This window comes from Castanea sativa, chromosome 9, assembly GCF_040712315.1.
Source record: "Castanea sativa cultivar Marrone di Chiusa Pesio chromosome 9, ASM4071231v1".
Classification (NCBI taxonomy): domain Eukaryota; kingdom Viridiplantae; phylum Streptophyta; class Magnoliopsida; order Fagales; family Fagaceae; genus Castanea; species Castanea sativa.
In genome coordinates, this window is record NC_134021.1 from 10,109,543 (window position 1) to 10,121,015 (window position 11,473).

Here is an 11,473-nt window from a genome sequence, read left to right on the forward strand (position 1 = left end):
TACATTTTATTTATGAACTCATTAAAAAATATTTAAATGAATGGGATGAAAGTGAAATAAGCATTTTATATTTTCTCTAATATGCTTTAAGAGTAAAATAATGACTAAAAAGGAAAGAAATATATAGTTTTTTTTTTTTTTTTTTTTTTTACACAAGATAGAATTTCTACTCTAACTTAATCTAAGTGTATATGTGTGTGAAACTCATTTCTGAAAACTTGAATCCCGGCCCTTTCCCCCCACACCCCACAAACATTTATACTTGTAGAGTGACCATCGCACCAAGGGTACGCAGTGATGAAATATATAGTTTTATTATCTTGTCATTGTTATTTCTCTTTTCTTAGTATAAGAATAAAAATCAATATAGAATTAGTATTTTATCATTCCATGTTTTTTTTCTTCTAAAAACAAAAACTTAAAAGTAAGGGAGAATATAAATGATTCTTAAAAATCTATTCAATATCATTCATTGCCTTCTCTCAAACAAGTACCATGTTTGGATCGAAGGAGAGTGGAAAGGTATAAAAGAGGGAATTCAAATGATCTCTTTCTCTTATGTAAAATGGGAGGAGAAAGGATTTGAAGAAATTTGGAAGAGTCAAATAATTTTTTATTTTAAAAATTCAGTAATTATTATAAGAGATTGGAAATTTGAACTCTAAAAGTCTTTTGTTAAAAACATTCGAAGATGTTCAATTGATCTACAAGGTTCGTCAATCCACTCTTTTTTTTCTTTTTTTAATTCCTCTGTTGGTGGATAAGGACAAAAGATTAAGTTTAATGAATTTTTATATAATTCCTTTTTTTTTATTTTTTTTCTTTCTATAGAGTTCAATAAATTTGTGATATAATTGTTAGTTTCTTTATTAATTTCTTTTCCTCTCCACTTTCAATTTTTTTTCCTTTCCTTTTAACCGTTCAACCAAATAAGGAGAGGAACATCTACACTCCTCTCTTGGTGTTCGATTTTAGAAACAGGAATGTGCATCTACTTCCCTTTTCTAGTATCGACTCCTGTCATCTACTTTTCTAGTATCAGGTTTGAGTGGAATACCGTTTCCCATTTTTGGTGGTGACATCAAGAATTAAAAAAATCACTGAGAAAATTAAAAATCATAATTATATGAAGAGAGATGCCAGCATCATGAACTAGGAATTACCTACTCCATGTTCACATTTTCGTTGACTATTTCTCATTGAACACAGTAAAGTATTTTACAAATTCAAATATATTGGCTCAAGAGTTCACCAATGTGAGATCAATATGCGGCCCTTCACACCCAAAACTTGGGCTCTCATTAGAAAGAGAGAAAAGAAGGAATGCATTGATTCTCAAAGGAAATAAGAGGAACCCCAAACTTCATTTTCAATCTTTAACAGCTTTCTGAAAGTGGAATGCATATTCCATGGTTTCATGGTTTCATCAACAATTTTCTGATATAATCGAGCACTCCCTTCACATTAACAGTCCATGCAACTGAAACAGGGGAATGTTCTGTCCATGGGTTGCTTGAATTCCATCTGTGTCAAATTAAAAGCACCAATATCAATGAAAAATCTAAAAATAAAAATCCAAGAGGTTAAATTTCTCTAGAAAGAGCATGTTCTTTAAAGTCTGAACATACTTTTTTAGCCCTTGGTCCAAAAGCGTGTGGCCTGTACAGATGCCCTGCGTCTCAACCCTCACGACTCCCTTCTTGTACGTAAAGAGATCAGGACGGACTAGTGCTACAAAACTGACAGGGTCATGGAGGAAAACCCCTGAAAGCAAACTTAGGGTCATTTGGATGGAATACATAGAACATTTCACTGGAGATGATAAAAAAAAATTATAAAACAGAACTGCCAGATAGTGGAAATATAAACAGCAGTTACCATGGACACCATCAGATTTCACATGCCAATCTCTGTAAAATTCGCACATCTCACTTATGATTTTACTGTACTTGCCCTTGGATTGCCTCAATTCAAGAAGGTCATCATCTGAAACCATAAAGCAGTGCCAACTGTTAGAAGGATATTGTTTCACCAATCACAGAAAGGCACACAGGAAAAGCTGGTTTAGGGAGCAAAGATACCAGTAAACATCACTTGGGTTGTAATGTTTATTCCAACAACAGCAATATTTGCCCCAGAGGTGAGCACAACATCAGCTGCTTCTGGATCTCCATAGATCTACAAGTCAGGAAATAGTTTCTTCATACACAGTTGGTTTACATGAATTTAAAAATGAAAGCTAAACAGTTTTCTTACTTTACCACTAACAACTAGAGTTCAACATTTTCGTTACCAAAAATAAATAAATAAATAAATACTATTGTGGAACTTTCTAATTCACACTAGTTCTGAGGAAATAAAAGAACTTTTTACAGATTAGAAATTATACAACAGTGTTTTAAGGCAGATAATTATAATCATATAAGTGCTTCAGTTGATACTAAGCAAAAGTATTTATGTATACAAAAGTAAGGGGAAAAATAAGGTTGTCAACTGCTCCAATTTTTATTTTTATTTTTTCAACTTGGACCTTAGGCAAATATTCCTGCTGGGAAATGGTGAAAACAAGCTCCTGCATGATAGGGGGGAAAATGTTTCCACACGAAACAGGACAAATTTCAGAGAAATTTTATGAACACTGCCAACATCAAGTAGGGTTTAAAATTAAATATATTGCTTTAGGAGATCACCTATTGAAACATGAATTTTTGAATCAGGAAGATTTCCATCAAAACAGGAGCCTAAGTTAAAAGCTTTATTAACTTTTTTTTTTTTTTTTTTTTTTGATAAATAACGTAAGAGTATTATTAATAATAATAAAGGAATTGCCAAACCGAGTACATAGGGGATGTACTAATGATGCAGAAATCATGAAACAAGAGAACAACGGTCAAGAAAAATAGAGAAGGAAGAAAAGGAAAAATGAGAAAAAACCACACTCCATTCGAAGAGAGTGTGTAAGAAATACGACTTAATCTCCAACAAAGAGCGTTCGCAACCCTCAAAACTTCTAGCATTCCTCTCTCGCCAAATGCACCAAATCAAGCAGTGAGGTACCAACTTCCAAATATCAATGTGACGATGTCTCGCAAACTTTCCTTGCCAAGCCTCAAACACCTCAAGAACAGGACGAGGCATAACCCACTGAATACCAAACAAGCAGAAAACCAGAGACCACAGCTCCCAAGCTATGGTGCAATGAAGTAGAAGATGATCCACCGACTCCCCACACCTCTTACACATAAAGCACCAGTCAAGCACAATCACTCGTCTTTTACGAAGATTGTCTGTTGTTAAGATCTTACCTAAGGAAGCAGACCAAGAAAAGAAGGCTACCCTTGGAGGAGCCTTCGATTGCCATATCATTTTCCATGGAAAGGAGAGGGAATATGAGGATAGAAGGAGGCCGTAATAATCTCTAACCTCAAATCCTGTATTCCTTGCGGTACCAACAAACCTTATCCGGTCCAAACCCTCTCACTGACGAGGAGTAGAGTAGCCCCATAAACCGATCAAAGGCTTCTTCTTCCCAATCTTGTGGAGGACGACGAAATAGCACATTCCAAGTGAAACCTCCCGCAGACCACCCCCCATAACTTCAGCCACCGAGGAGTCCTTGGACCTACTAATACAATAAAGCTCGGGAAAGGCCTCTTGGAGAGTACAATCCCCACACCACACATGCTTCCAAAATTTCACTCTAGTACCTTCCCCCACATCATAAACCAGGGAGTTTAGAGAAGTTCAACCAGCCACTTCTAATATATCTCCACAAGCTTACCCCATAGGGACTTGTCACTTTCTTCGAACACCAACCACCCCAAATATTCCCATATTTTGCCTCTATAACCCTCCTCCAAAACGCATCGGTCTCGGTTCCATACCTCCACAACCATTTACCTAGTAAGGCAGAATTAAAATTACCAACTGCCTTATACCCAACCCCCATCACTGCAAAGGCCTACAAACCTTGTCCCAATTAACTAAATGCATTTTAGGTTCACCACCAATCCCATCCCACAAAAAGTCTCTCCGTAATTTCTCCATACGCTTGGCCACCTTCCCAGGTAAAGGAAGTAAGGAAAGAAAGTATGTAGGTAAAGACGATAATGAGCTTTTAATGAGTGTCACCTTACCCCTTTAGATAAATACATTCTCTTCCAACTTGCTAATCTCCTCTCCATTCTCTCAAGAATCGGGTTCCAAACGATAAATCCTTAAATTTTGCACCTAAAGGAAGGCCCAAATATTTCAAGGGCGGGAGACCGCCCACACCCCAACAAACCAACCAAATCCTCCAAATTGGATACGCCACCAACGGGTACCAAATTTCGTATTTCCCTAAGTTAATACGAAGCCCAGACACCTCCTCAAATCTAGCAAGAATCGCCCTTTAATTAGCAATCTGAGAAGGTTCAGCATCACAAAAAATCAAAGTGTCATCTGCAAATAGAAGGTGAGACACCATCACTGACGGACCAGCCGTATTGCCCACAGAAAAGCCTGAGAATTGCCCAGTGGAGGCAGCCACATCCAACATACGACTTAATGCCTCCATCACAATATCAAACAACAATGGGGATAAAGGATCCCCTTGCCGAAGCCCCCTAGAACTTCCAAAGAAATCAGTTGGGCTACCATTGATTAAAATGGAGAACTTTACAGTTGAAATGCAATACCTTATCCAATTTCTCCATTTTTCTGAGAAATCACACCGCTGTAGCATATACAATAAAAAATCCCAACTCACATGATCATATGCCTTCTCCACATCCAACTTACAAAGCACACCCGGAACTCCTGACTTCAATCTACTATCAATACATTCAGAAGCAATCAAGACGGAATCCAAAATCTGTCTGCCCTTCACAAAAGCATTTTGTGAACCTGAGATAATTCCATGCGCCACCCTACGAAGCCTATTAGCCAAAACCTTAGAAATAATCTTATACACCCCACCAACTAAGCTGATAGGCCGATAATCCTTTACCTCCACAGCATCCACTTTCTTAGGAATAAGGGCTAAGAATGAAGCATTAAGACTCTTCTCAAACACTGCCTGAGTATGGAAATTGTGGAATACAGCCATAATTTCAGTTTTCAAGACACCCCAACAAGATTGAAAGAATGCCATGGAAAAGCCATCCGGACCAGGTGCCTTATCACCATTAAAGTCATGGATCACCTCGAACACCTCATCTTCCTCAAAAGGCCTATCTAGCCAACTCGCATCTTCCACTGAGATGCTAGAAAAGTCCACATCATCTAAGACCGGTCTGTGAGCCACATCCTCAAAGTAAAGCTGCCTATAGAATTGAGAGATACAATTTGCTATAGCAGCAGGGTCCGAAGACAACACCCCATCCACCATAAGCCTATCAATAGAATTAACCCTCCTGTGAGAATTAGCTATACGATGGAAGAACTTAGTATTCCTGTCTCCTTCCCTAACACAAAGAACTCTAGATTTCTGCCTCCAACAAATTTCTTCCAACAGGGTAGCTTTCTCTAAGTCTTCACGAATTCTTCCCATATCCACCCTTTCCTCCAGCCGTAATCCCTGATTCTCCTCCCTACTCTCTAGAACACTAAGTTCCTTCCACAAGTTTCTAATCCGAACATCCACATGACCAAACCCCTCCACATTCCATCTTTTCAAGTCATTTTTAAGGAGCTTTAATTTATTAGCCAAAATAAAACTCGGCGCACCATGAACCTGATAGGAATCCCACCATGACCGTACCCTATCCACAAAACCTTCATCCTTAGCCACATATTCTCAAATCTAAATGGCATACTCCCTCGAAAAGATCCACCCTCAAGGACAATTGGAAAATGATCGAGCACAATTTAGGGCAGGCGCCTTTAGAAACTGTTGGAAATTTATCCTCCCGGTCTCGTAAAAACAAAAATCTCCAAGCCCTAGCCTTCGAAGCTTCCCTAGAATTAGACCAAGTGAAGGTACCTCTGCGTGGCAAATCAATAAGACCTCTTCGAGATGAAGTTAGAAAAATCCCTCATAGCAAATAGTGAAAGAAGTAGACCCCAATCGTTCAGAAGGGAATCTAACCACATTAAAGTCCCCGCCCACACACCATGGGACGCTCCACCAGCTATTCAAGCCACAAAGTTCCTCCCATAATAATCTCCTATCTCGGTATAAATTAGGCCCATAAACACCCGTAAACGCCCATACAAACTGATCTGACACACTTGTAAACTTACAAGAAACCGAAAATCTCCCACGGCCTCCATTTTATTCACTACCCGAGTGTCCCACATCACTAACACACCACCAGAAGCACCACATGAACCTAAATAAGACCAATCAACATGATGTCCACCCCACAAGCTACGAATCACGGCTCTATTAATCAGCCCCATTTTGGTTTCTTGAAGACAAACCACATCTGGCCCCCATTTCCTAATCAAGTTTCTAACCCTGAGCCTTTTATCCTGCTCATTCAACCCTCTAACGTTCCAAGAAATAATCTTCACCTTCATTGATAAGACACAACCGCCCTCTCGCAACTTGCACCCCTAACTTTATTTGTATCGACTCAACATTTAAAGATGACAACAAATTCTTCAACTCCACTACGACCTTATCGTCCGACTTAACCAACATCTTCCGACCACCCACCACAAGTTTCGCCTTTCTTTTTTTCCTGGCCTCTATGGCTAATAACGAGCCTCCGTAATCTGCCTCCTCAAAACCTTCCAAGTGAAGTTCCTACAGATTTCTTGAAAGCCTTTATCCTATTGGTTACCCATTGCGATAGATGGCAATTATCCACACACTCCTTACACCCAATCTCCTTCAATGGACTAGACTCCAACTCCAACGGCCCTTCGCAGCCAAAGGAACCACAACTAAAGGCTCATCACCTCCCTCACAAGACCTCAACCTTACATCGACTCCCACAAACTCACTCACTGTCCAGGAACCACGTCAAGGAATCCACTAACCCTCACTCTCATCCGCCCAATTAACCCTCTTCCCTTCATTTGTACAAGAAACATTACTTGGTACACCCTCTCCCTCTAAACTTGAGCAACCTGACATACACTCGGAGAACGGTATAGTGACAAGTGGGAGCACTAATTGCCGACCATCACGCATTTGTAATATCCAATCTTTGGAATTACCCCAAGACTTATCCAAGTCTCCAATCAAGTCCGAAATAGATGGGCCAGGTAATGGAACTCCCACAAGGTCGAAAGAACCGAACCTTCAAAACGCATGAAATCCTCATCCCCTTCCCCTTCGATGCCACCGAAGAAGACAAAGACACAAGCTCGACACTATCTGATCTTCAGATTCATTACCCGTTCCGATATCATGACCGATGACACCTGGGCACCAATCTCGACTCACACCGCGATCCTGGTCATCGACACCTGTTCGTGGGAGACTGGGCCACCGTCGCGACCTGTCTCGGCTCGGTGGGAGGCGGCGCTAGTCGCTTCGAACTAGCCCTCGAGCAACGGCATGTTCAAACTCCGTCACCGCTACATCAAACGGTCCGTCGACAACATCTTAGGTTGCTCCGAGGTGGTGGTTAGAGCCATCGGAGCCTTCGGCGTCATCGCAACTTGCTCGATATCTTGGGTGTGAGCACCAGGACCTTCGACGACGTTGCGGGAAGCTCGATGCGATGGGTTTGGCCGTTGAGCACCTAACCTCCTTCGGGACGTGATCTCGGTACTCCGAGCTTGTTGTAAACCCATTCTCGATCGAGGACTCCAGAGCCCGTGGGCCACTATGAGAACTTTCTCCAATCTGAAGCAGAGCTGGGCTTATCGTACCCAGGCCCAAACTAATGTCTTTATTACCCAACAAGCTGAGGCATTCCTCTTGGATGGGCTCAAACCCACTACGTTATTAGTATCGCCTTCCTTGGTACCCATCTCCCGGTTTGTTGACCACCCTTACACGGCATCCCAAGATACCCGCCTCTTCCCATATTCATTCACACTCACCGTCGCCCTCTCCCGGCCAACGTCCCTTCCTAAAATCACGCAACTTTCCAAACTCAACCATTTTTGAATTCAAACTAATCTTCAAAGGATTCTTGCAATTAATTCCTTCCGGGATTTTCTCCTCACTATTATTCTTGCCATTAATATCACCTACTCCACCCTCGCCACCACCCACTCACGTCTGATGAAAACTACCAAGCATGAGTTTTCGAAACTACAACATCGATTGTGAGATTTGTCACCTGGAAACTCCTCATTATGCATCACGAAGCCAGCCTTAATCTTATCTTTGTTAAGGGGCTGCTGATCATATTTCAACCTTGCCTGCGCTGGATCTCTAACAACATCCACAAATGACCTGGTAGGATGATGTATTAGGCTACGCTTTAAATCTATACGGTACAAACTTCAACCCACCCAACGCATATGAGCAGGTTCCAACATCCTCCGTAATTCAATCCCAAAAGTTCTCCATCCTTGTTGTAATTTACCGGCTGGAATAATGATATTTCGCCGCCGCCCACCAACCTTAAGCTCTATCATCGATACAAACTGCCCAAAAGAATTGGACCCCCGTTGCAAAGTGTACGCAGTAGCACCTTCCCTAAGAGTGAAGAATTGCTTAGAGCTAGCCCCAATCACAATGTGTTCCAGATTCCGCAAAGTCCAAAGCGCTGCACCCTTGCCCATAAACACCGATTGCATATGGTATTTGCCCCGTTCAAAGATCTTAAGGGAGAAAACATTACCTCCTTCCTCAACCACGAACTGAAACAACTTAGATTCAATAAAGAAACTACGGAATCCCCCCATACTAATCCTAATACATAAAAAACTAAAACAATATTTCTGGCTAATTCGAGGTAGCCGGGCCTCAAGAAAACTAAGAGCTAGATGGAAGGTACATACTCGGTATTAAAAAAAAAAAAGCTTTATTAACTTATAAGCTCATAAAACTTACAAAACATCACAGAGAATTAACTCTCCTAGCTAGGCTTGTCATGTTTTCTATGAGAAACAGGAAAGAAAAGCTAGCACTTACATTTGCTTCAGCAGCAGGATTTACATTTCCCAATGCAAAGAAAGCACCACCAAGTATGACCAGTCTCTTTACCTTGCTCGCAAAGGAAGAGTCCCTTTTGATTGCCTGATCAAGATAGTTAAATCATAATAACCATAATGGCTGCAAGTTAATTTCTCAGTTATGAAGTTCAAGCAGTCAAATGCAGACAAGGAATACTGCAACTTACCAAAGCTAAGTTGGTCAGAGGTCCAAGTGCAAGTATGGATACTTCACCAGGATATTCTGAAACCTTCTCAACTAAAAATTCAGAAGCACTCTTCTCAGATTTCTTTGCTTTTGCAGGAGGTAGATACGTGTTCCCCACCCCATCAGAACCGTGGACAAAGTCAGCAACACGTGGTATTCCTCCCTTTTTCCAGGATAAAGCATAATTAATATACCAAAAAAAGAAAAAAGAAAGCATATAACAGAACCTAGTTACACAACTGAAAAGGGGGGGGGGGGTTGTGAAAGACTGGAAATTTCAAAAGTAGACAAGGAAACAGCACAATGTGCAACACAATAGAGGCAATTTTCGAAAAATATTAAGCAAGCCAAATGGGCCAAAGTACAACTTTGTTACAATCCAACATACGTGAAGACAAGCATGCAGGTTAAGATAATGACGACATATTAAAACAGATACCTTTAGAGGCGCGGCACTGCCCTCAGCCACTGGAATACCTGAACAGCCTGCGAACTCACACTATCCTTTTGCAAATTAAAAACACTAATTGATTATGTAAAAAAAAAAAAAATTTACATCTGAAACACATCATACATAAAAAAATAAAAATCAACTGATTACATACCAGACGCAAAGCATTGTTAGTGGCATTTTCTGTAGAAGTATTACCAAATATTGTTGTCAAGCCCAGTATTTCCAACTCCGGAGATTGAAACGCCATGAAAATTGCCATGGTATCATCTAGTCATTAATGAAAATTCATTCACATTTTAGACATTGCAGTGATAGAAAAGAAAAACATCATAGTGCACTACTAAATAAAACACCTAAATTATTTCTTGAGAACCATTCAACCTTAAGAAAAAAAAAAAAAGATATCTGGACTTTCCTTCTCCACAAACATATTTGCTAAATCCTCAACCCACTTTATTTTTTCCCCTTGAAATGTCAAAGTCAGCAATCCTTCCAATCAATGCTAGGTATTTGGTACTCTTGAGAAAAAGTTTGAATTTTGACTGTAAAGAGATAAGCACTCCAATATTCAACTGAAGGGATTCAATAATAATATTTTAAGGCCCTGATTGATTATATGAAACACAATTTTTTAACAGACATGGCTATCTCAATGGAACCTAAAGAATGAAAGTTTGGTATTGTGTTCCCAATTAATTTCAGGAAAAGATAAAGCTTTACAACAATAACCAAGGTCCACTCAGAATCAAAGTCTGAATTGACAAACATTTACAAATTAAAGACAAAATAAATGAAACAAATTTCATAGAGAATCACCATGGTTAAGGAATCACATCTGTGACTGTATGTATCTCTTTCACTCAACATCAACAATATATTACTAACAACTACAAATCTAAAAGACATGAAAATTGAGGACATTTTAAGCAACTGTTTTTGAATTGTAACTAAATCAAAATTTCTCTCCAAGTTTTCTCAGCAACCAAGCAGATGACTAAGTCAACAAAAAAAAACATACATACATACATATATATATATGTTTATTTTCTCTCAGAAATCCCTCAGTTCCACTCATATGCTTGTCAAAGCAGCTGAAAACATAGATTAAAAACAATAACAAAGCACACGTTTGGAACAGAACAAACGACTATACTAAATTCCACCACACACTCTCACATTTCATCATCATAGATTAAATCTCTCGTTTTTAATTAACTAGTATTACAAAAACCACTGTTTGGATGCCGAGAAAATGTAGGGATATTAAAAAACAAAAAAAACTCACCGATGCCGGGGTCGGTATCGATAATGAGCTTGTCGCGGTGAGAGTTGGCGTGAGATCTGAAAACGGCGTCGGTTCGTGAGTCGTCCACAACCACCACACCCTCTCCATCACCATTCGCCATAACGTAATCCATTCTCAGTATTATAATTGAAAAAGACCAGAACAAGACCAGACCTTTGAATGATGAAACAAAGTTTATAATAAACGAAAGACCAAGTGACCGATATATTTATGTATATATATATATAGATATATAGATATGGATGTGGATGAGTTATATAATCATGTATGTATGTATGTACATGCGTGTTGATTCAAAACACATGCACATACATACATATACATACACAAATTTGTTAAATATGAAAATCAACGATATCGATTGACGTTGGAATGAGCGCTGCTACACAGAACAAAACAAACAAAGGGAATGGAGTCGCTATCGATCTATATAGATTTCGTGCTCTGGAAAAATTTGTAT

At 39.6% G+C, this 11,473-nt stretch overlaps 1 protein-coding gene across 1 annotated transcript; it reads right to left on the reverse strand.

The window, feature by feature from the left end:
* Positions 1-1,101: 1,101 nt before the first annotated feature.
* On the reverse strand, positions 1,102-11,473 carry LOC142611434 (uridine nucleosidase 1). The gene is made up of 9 exons (XM_075783552.1): positions 10,993-11,473; positions 9,859-9,974; positions 9,693-9,752; positions 9,234-9,416; positions 9,026-9,130; positions 2,082-2,178; positions 1,879-1,986; positions 1,629-1,764; positions 1,102-1,524 (listed from the first exon to the last, which is right to left on the reverse strand). The coding sequence occupies exons 1-9, from the start codon at positions 11,123-11,125 to the stop codon at positions 1,416-1,418; spliced, it is 1,047 nt and encodes a 348-aa protein (XP_075639667.1). The 5' UTR covers positions 11,126-11,473; the 3' UTR covers positions 1,102-1,415.

Bases quoted from the DNA above. Each gene is read 5' to 3' on its own strand.
- LOC142611434 (XM_075783552.1), bottom strand. From the start codon at position 11,125: ATGGATTACGTTATGGCGAATGGTGATGGAGAGGGTGTGGTGGTTGTG. The intron at 1,987-2,081 runs GTATCTTTGCTC...TTATGGTTTCAG, and splicing joins AACCCAAGTGATGTTTACTG to ATGATGACCTTCTTGAATTG. The intron at 1,765-1,878 runs GTAACTGCTGTT...GTTTGCTTTCAG, and splicing joins GAAATCTGATGGTGTCCATG to GGGTTTTCCTCCATGACCCT.